At 26.2% G+C, this 8,429-nt stretch overlaps 1 protein-coding gene across 1 annotated transcript; it reads right to left on the bottom strand.

Annotated features, from left to right (window-relative positions):
* Nucleotides 1–830: 830 nt before the first annotated feature.
* Nucleotides 831–2,321, bottom strand: LOC111309651 (ribonuclease 1-like). Its single transcript, XM_022908650.2, has 3 exons — nucleotides 2,033–2,321; nucleotides 1,734–1,932; nucleotides 831–1,306 (listed from the first exon to the last, which is right to left on the bottom strand). Exons 1-3 carry the CDS (start codon nucleotides 2,303–2,305, stop codon nucleotides 1,026–1,028), a joined length of 753 nt encoding a protein of 250 aa, XP_022764385.2. The 5' UTR covers nucleotides 2,306–2,321; the 3' UTR covers nucleotides 831–1,025.
* Nucleotides 2,322–8,429: the final 6,108 nt, after the last annotated feature.

Raw genomic sequence — 8,429 nt, 5'->3', positions numbered from 1 at the left:
AAGTATTTCGAGTAGAGATGCTTTAAGAAATCTCTAGGTAAGAAAGAGTTCTTTTAATGTTACCAACGTACTGAAACATTTTAAGAATTATTTCAATAAAAATATTTTAATTTATTTTTCTCGAGAATAAATTTTTTTAACATGACATTTTCTTACGAAAAATAAATTCGAGCCTCCAAAGATGAGATTCTAAAAGTATTCCGAGTAGAGATGTTTTAAAAAATCTCTAGATGAGAAAGAGTTCTTTTAATGTTACCAACGTACGGGAACATTTTAAGAATTATTTCAATAAAAAGGTTTTGATTTATTTTTCTCGAGAATAAATTTTTTAATAAATAAAAAATCAAGAAAATTATTTTTCGAACATCGAAAATTGGACTATTTTTATCAAAATCAAAGGATAACATGTTGTTAATTGGTACCGTTTTTAACGGGTGTTGTGGGGGTTTTAATCATTCCCTACGCGTAACCGACTCCCGAACCTAGACTGTTTCGCAGACCGTAAAATTATCTTTTTAATAAATTTTAATTAATTTTAAAACTTTATTAAAAGGATATGTTTTAGTAGATGACTAATCGCACCTAACAAAAAAAAATTAGTGATGACTCCGTTAGTTTTTTATTAGTTTCTAAATTCGTCGAGCGGACACAAAACTGTTACGACAAAATACATGTATTTTTTCAATTTCATGTGTTTAATGAGTGCTTTTGATTCGAAAGAAAGACATCCAAAAGTGACAGAGAATAATAAAGTATATATGTTAACAATGCTCACAACATTAAATTTTAAAAATTAATTAAATTAGAGTTGAACGGGATTCAAACTTCAAATATATATTATCCAAAGCAGCTTTTATTATAGTAATGCACTCAAAATTAATACAATTCGAATGATTCACAATGCCAAATAGAAAAGCCATATGCTTTCAAACATGGTGAAATTTACGAAATTATTATTACATAAAGATAGGGCGAAATTATTATTTCATAAGGAAAGGGCGAACTTTATTTTATGTTTGGAAGTCTTATAATTCGTCTTTAATAGAAGAAATAGGAGGAGCAGGTGGGAACCGTATTTCGTCGGTCTCGTTTTTACAATCGCCGGCCAATTTTTTGGGGCAGTCTTGAAGGACAGACGGCGGCTTTGCCCTTTTAAAACAGAAACGGAACTCCACAAGCTGAAGTGTGGTAACCCTAGGCAGAGTGTTACATACAATTTGAGGATATACTTTCGATTTGTTCTTGACAGCATCTAATATGGTTTTCACTTCATGAAGAGTTGTATCATTAGGTTGAATTCCCATTACTGGTAGGAGAGAAACAAAAGATAAAATCACCATGGTAAAATTGTATGAATTTGAAACTATATATATATATATATGGATAAATCATATTATTAGTCACTTAACTATAATTATATTTTTAAAATGATCACTAAAAATGTTTTTTTCACTCAATAATTAATTTTTAATAATGTATTGATATGATAATAATACATCAACGATTAGATGTCACGTAATATTATCATATTAATAAAATTTATATTTTTTAAATTTATGATGCGATGTGACATTTGATGTGTTATTATCTCATCAATACATTATTAATAATTAATAATTAAATAATATTTATTCAAACTTTAATAATTAAATGACTATTTAAAAAATATGATTACAATTTAATGATTAATAGTATATTTTATTATTCAAAAATAAAATTGCATGTATCATTACCTGTTAGCGGATTGTTGTTTTGGGCCAAATTTAAAGTCTCGGTGAAATAACCAAGAGTATCGTTAGGATAATCTGAACACATTCCATGATACTCCCATTCATGTCTCCAAAAAGTCGGATCGTCACGTGTACCTGTTCTGTCTGGATAAAAACTCGGCCAATTTTCATGCAATCTATCTTCGATGGGTTGCAATTGAGCCTACAAGTTGAAATGAACAAATGAAAAAAATAAATAAAAAACTACAATTGATAAAAATTGTAAATGTAAAATTGATATTGTTCAAAACAATTTTTCTTACAGGAATTTGACTTGGATCGGTCGGAGTGATAGTGGTGCATGTAGGATCTTGCGCGTACGGGGGCACTGCAGTGTCATTGGCATATTGTGGCCATAAACCATGAACGGTAAACTTGCCGGGGATGTATGGAATACACTCCCTTCCGATGTTACAAGCAGAAGGTGGCCAGGTGAGACTGAGCTTATAGAAATCAAAGCCAGACACACCTGACAATAAAAAGCTCACTGTGGCTAAGACAGCAGCAGCCAGCGCTAATAAGTGCCTCATTTTCATAGCTTTCCCAAGACTTTCCAATTTTTACATGAATTCAAGCTATGCGAGGCTTGTGTATATATATATATATACTCAAAACATAAATAATCATTTTAAATATCTTAAAATAAATTATGACTATGATTTTAATAAGCTGTGTATGTTGTATCTAACCGAAAAAAATAATCTTAAGTTTTTTAAGTAGAAAAGACAAATTTGACAAGTAGGAAACTAGGCACGTTTTTGTTACGCCCTTCCAATTCATTAATTTATTCATTTTGCTAAAAAAAAAAATACTATAATTAAATGTTGAAACCTTGAATGAAGTTCGAAAGTCCATTCCCCTTCTCTCGCTTCTGTAACTGGATAACCAGCACTGAAAACCTTCTTGAAAGACTGATGTGCCATTTTCAAAAGGTGGCAAGCGAGTCTTGTTGCCCTAGGCGAAGAAAAAACCTAGATTGATAAAAAAAAAATGAATATTTTTTAAATCCATAATTTTGATATGTTTTAAATTATTAGCAAAAACCGTTATACCTAATTTATATTATAAAAAACTGTTATACCTAATTTATGAAACAGCTTGTGAACGCAACACATGTCACGATAGGAGGTCAAAGCTTGGAAAGAATGAAATCCTTTCAGACTTTCACCTAATTTTTAAAGACTGTTTAATTCATATTTTTGTTTTTATATTTTATTATTTATCATTTATTTTTAGGTCATTTTTATTAAAAATAAAAAACTAAATAACAAAAGCGTCAATCAAACGAAATTTAAATCAAACGACATTTAAATTAATCAAAATATAATTTTAAGTGTTGATTGTTAGTATATTTTTGTTGCCTAATTTATTTTCAATGTAAATTATATGCATGAACACATTGCAATAGTACATATTTATAAGGATGTTAATCTTACCCATACCTAATGAAGAATATGATTTTTAATTCAAATAAGGATGGGGATAGATATTATATTATGAGTGTAGAGATGAGGATGTATATGATTTTAAATTTTTATTAAATATAGGGATGTAGACGGGTAATATAGTACCCATCCTATACTTGTACCCTATATATATTTAGTAAATAATTTTTTTATTAAATAATATAAATTATTATTTTAAATTAATTAGAATTAATATATTTTATTAAAAAAATTATGTTAATAAAAAATTACTTAAATATACAAGTTAAAAACAAAAATATTAAAAAAATAAATTTTAACTTTTTTATAAAAATTATGGATATAAAGATTATTCATACCCATTAAATATCCGTGGAGATAAAAATAAAGATAAATTTAAAATATTTGTTGGGTATGAATATAATGATAAATATAATATAAAAATTTGAAAATTAAGATAGAGAATACTCTACTCTATCCATACTTTATCCATTAACGTCCTTACATATTTGACATTTTTTTGGTACCTTGAATTCAAAATGCTTGCCACCCAATTATCTCGGACTAAACCTAAGAGATTTTTGTTAAGATTCCATAAGTAATAGCAATGATTTAAATAGGAATGCTTGTGGGTCGGTTTGAACCAAATTTGGCCGGCATTTTTAAATGCCAAGTTTGGACCCAATGATCAATATTATTTCAAAAGTTATTAAAAAATATTTGTATTAACATTTTAATAATTTCAAATATATTTTAAAATTAAAATTAAATAAAAACTGAGCTTGAAAATATTTTCATGGGGACCGAAGCAAGCAAAATTCCCATTATTATCAAAATTTTTCCAACACCATTCCTGCTCTGCCAACTGCAATAGTTTTTGATAAATAATCTGAAAATTAAGCACAACTAATATGATCGTGCGCTTGGCTTTCTACATTTTTTTTTTTTTTTTTGTGATCATACACCATTTTCAATAATTATATGAAGTTTCGCCACCAATTATTAATTTAGAGTACACTATATGGATCATCACTCAAATTTATGAAAATTGCTGTTTTAGTACCTATGCTTTATGCATAACGTTTTGATCATCAATATTTCTAACTTTAACAATGTCCCTAGTCAATGTCTAACAATACATTTGGTAATTGGGTGGGTAGGGTCAGATTTGAATTGAATAGCTTCACATCAATTTATTCTAATTCGAAGAAAATTTGAGGTTGGATAACTTTTTTTTTCTATTGTTCAAGTTCGATATTTAAGTTTTTAGGATTAAACTATAATTAAATGTTGAAACTAAACCATTTAATTCAATAGCGATAAGGTTGATGAAGAAATATAATTGAGATGTGTAAGTAATGCCACGCTTGTCTTCTTTACATCATTATCTATATAATAAGATGAAATTTAGAGTTCAGTTTAATTAATTTATCTAATTATCTCTAATGTTTTGCTTGATAAGAAAAATGAAAAAAAAAAAGATAAAAAATGAAAATTTTGTTAATCTAATAATTAGGTTTCATAATCATTTCTTTACTTTATAGCTTAATCTTGTATTAACAAATTTTTCATCATTAATTCTTTTCAATTTTCCAATTAAACAAAGCTGAAAAGATAATATTCAATAAATCTAAAGTTCAAATCTCAATACTTATAATTTTTTTTTATTTTCAAACTACGAGGCCAACCATAATTTTCACATTTTTTTAATTATTGGCAAAAACTGTTATACCTAATCTATGTATCACTTGTGAAGGCAGAACATGTCGTGATTTGGAGGTCAAAGCTTGGAAGGGATGAAACCCTTTCATACTTTCATCTAAGACTCCATTTGATTCATGCTTTTTATTTTTATATTTTATTATTTATTTTTAAGTTATTTTTATTTTTCAATTCTTATTTTTATTAAAAATAAATTAAAAAATTCCATCAAACGATATTTAAATTAATCAAAATAAATTTTACATGTTGATCGTCAGTAAATTTTTGTTGCCTAATTTATTTTTTCAATGTAAATTATATGCACAAATTCATTGCAGTAGTGCTTATCTGACATTTTTTTTTCTACATTGAGTTTAAAATACCAGCCACCCAATGAAATAAATCATGTACTTTTTTTTGGGTTAAGCCTAAGAGATTTTTATTAACATTCCATAAGTAATAAAAATGATTTAAATAGAGGTGCTTACCTATCAGATTAAATCAAATCAAAGTTAGATCAATATTATTTTAAAATTTATTAAAAATTTTTATTTTTTATTAATATTTTAATAATTTTAAATATATTTTAAAATTAAAATTAAATAAAAAACTGAGCTTGAAAATATCTGTATAAAACCCAACGTTAATTTTTTTGTTGTGATCATACACCAATTTCAATAATTAAATGAAGTTGCTCCACCAATTATTATTTTACACTATATCCACCATCACTCGAATTTATGAAAATTGCTATTTTAATTCATATGTTTTATGCATAACGTTTCGATCATCAATATTTCTAACTTTAACAATATCCCTAGTCAATGACTCAATGTCAACAATACATGTGATAATTGGTTGGGTAGGGTCTTGAGTTGAGTCATTTTATATAAGTTTATTTTGATTTGAAAAAAAAAATCGAATTTGGATAACTTTTTATTTTTGTCTTTCATGTTTGATATTCAAGTTTTTTTATATTAAATTATCAGGTTGGATTCATTTTGGATTTAAATTATTAAGTTTTAAAGTCAGACCAATTTAATTCGAAATTAATTTTTTAGATAATTCAATTTTGATGATTTCAAATTCAGATTAATTTACGTTAAGCAAATTCAAATTATTTTAAATTGAATCAAGTTTGGATTTGAATTAATTTTTCCAACTCTCGTAAACTATCAGTAAGAACATACCTTTGTGTTACCAAGTGCCAGATAAGCAATTTTTTACTTAATTATATGGCGATTAATGCAACTAATATCATTGTGCGCTCACATACTTACAAGAATATATCACATATAATTATTGTATTATAATTAATTAATTATAATTTAAATTTTATAATGTTTATCAAAATATTATGTAAACACTTATAATTGATGGATCACTACATAATTTTTTGTTATGATTTACTAATTGTTAGATTGTATGAAAAAGAATTGTACATGCAAAATGCTCTTCATAAATGCATAACAGTAAATTCTATCATGCAGCACGCAGGTGGTAATTTCACATAAATATTGTGAGAGTTTTATAAAAGAAAGTTTAAAAAATTAACAACTCACCTTGCCGAGGGGTAAGAATTTTCAGTAAAGACATGAAGATCCTTTCTCCATGGGATTTTCTTTGGCAATTGAAACATAATCCATGAGGAGAAAGAGGAGAAAAATAAAAACATTAGGATAAAATATATCATTGGTCACTTAATTATAATTATATTTTTAAAATGGTTATTTAACTATTTTTATTTAGTGACTAAAATTTGAATAAGCAACCTTTTAGTAGTATTGCCATATCAGCAGTCAAATGCTATATAGTATTATTATATCAACAAAATTTATTTTTTTTTAAATTTATAATATCACGTCAGCAATGTCACATAGCATGTCCGATGACATGTTAATGTGATGTGATATCTAACGATTGACATAGAGTTTTCATTTCATCATGCTGTTAGAGATTAATAGCTGAATGATAAAAAAAAAATTCATTTACTCAAATTTTAACAACTAAATCAAAAAATTTAATAGTCAGATGATAATTTACAAAAACGATCATAATTGAGTAACTAATAATATATTTTATCCAAATATTAATGCCATAAGTAATTATATAGGTGGTAGAGATTTAAATTGCGATTGCAATCACATTTTCGATTGCATTGTATTTATCGTAATTGCGGATTAACAATTGCTATCGTGGTTATTACAGTCGTTGCAATTGTGAAATTTTTTAATTTTGCATAATTTATTGTTAAACATAGTAATTATACTTATGATCATAAAAATTACTTTCTAATGATTTTAAAAATAATTTATGTCTCACTAGGATCATTTATTTATATGAAAAAATATTTATAATTTATGTCATTATAGTAAAATATTCATAATTAGAAAAGTATTCATTCTTAACCAGGAATTTTTACTAAATATTAATAACTAATAAAATAAAATATATTAAATGTCAAGGATCCATATATACTAATATTACATTGGAAGTAAATGAGAGACTTTTGTATTAAAAATTCTTCTTATTAGAAATTTTTAATAGAATCAATACTTCAATTTTCTTAAAATTTTATCATCAAAGATTCAGATTTACTTTATTTATTAATAATGTAATACTTCATTTATAAATATTTCATAATAAAAAAGATTTTAACAATAATACAATCATTCATAATTTATTTATTTTTATAAACATTTTTTAAAATATTATTAACATGAACTAAAAATAAATAAACAAATAAAAACTTATTAAAGTTTTAATGTAAAGTCTAAAAGATCCAATAAATCCATAAATCAAATAATTTCTCAACTATTGGGCCAAAATTTAGTATGCAAGGCCAAGATCCATTCAATTCTTTCCAATTTTTTTTTCGTTTGATCCCAAAACTTATCATTTAATTCTTAGGTATGACTAAAAAATCATAAAGCCTTAATCCATTTGTTCTTTCTCTTTTCTTTCTTCTGTCACCAGTGGCATCATTCTCTTCCTCCTTCCAAACCCGAAACTCCAACTCCAACCTCCAACCTCCAACCTCCATCTTCCCTCCACTAGTAATGCTTCGTTTGCCGTCCAATTCCAAACACAATCTCTCTTCTTTTCTTCTTTTTTTCCTTCATCTTATTTCTTTTCTCTTGAAACATGAAAGCTTCAATCGCCTATCCCTTTCTTTCTCTTGAAACGGGGGGCCCCAATTACCTTTTTACGTCCTTTTCACCTTAGGCCGTAGTATCAGTGCAGCCAGCTTCAGTTTTTTCAAGATTGATCTCACGATATATAATTCACTAGTTTACAACACAGTTTTTACAAAAATTTTAGAAATAAAAAAGAAATTTTAAGTTAAATTGCAATGCTTACCTTTAATTAGTAGGTTGTACTTATTTTAATTTAGTGTTTGAGCTTGATTGAGGCTGTATTTATTTTGTTTTTTGAGTTTTTCTCGGATGAAAAGCTCTTAATTTTACTCAAGCATAATGGTTTTGTTTTCATTTTTCTATATATTATGGCCATTATTGACCGTTACACCACTTTT

This window comes from Durio zibethinus, chromosome 19 (assembly GCF_047325235.1).
Source record: "Durio zibethinus cultivar Kanyao isolate XHJ-2024 chromosome 19, ASM4732523v1, whole genome shotgun sequence".
NCBI lineage: Eukaryota > Viridiplantae > Streptophyta > Magnoliopsida > Malvales > Malvaceae > Durio > Durio zibethinus.
The sequence above is the reverse complement of the archived record's forward strand: the minus strand, read 5'-3'. Positions and strand labels throughout refer to the sequence as shown.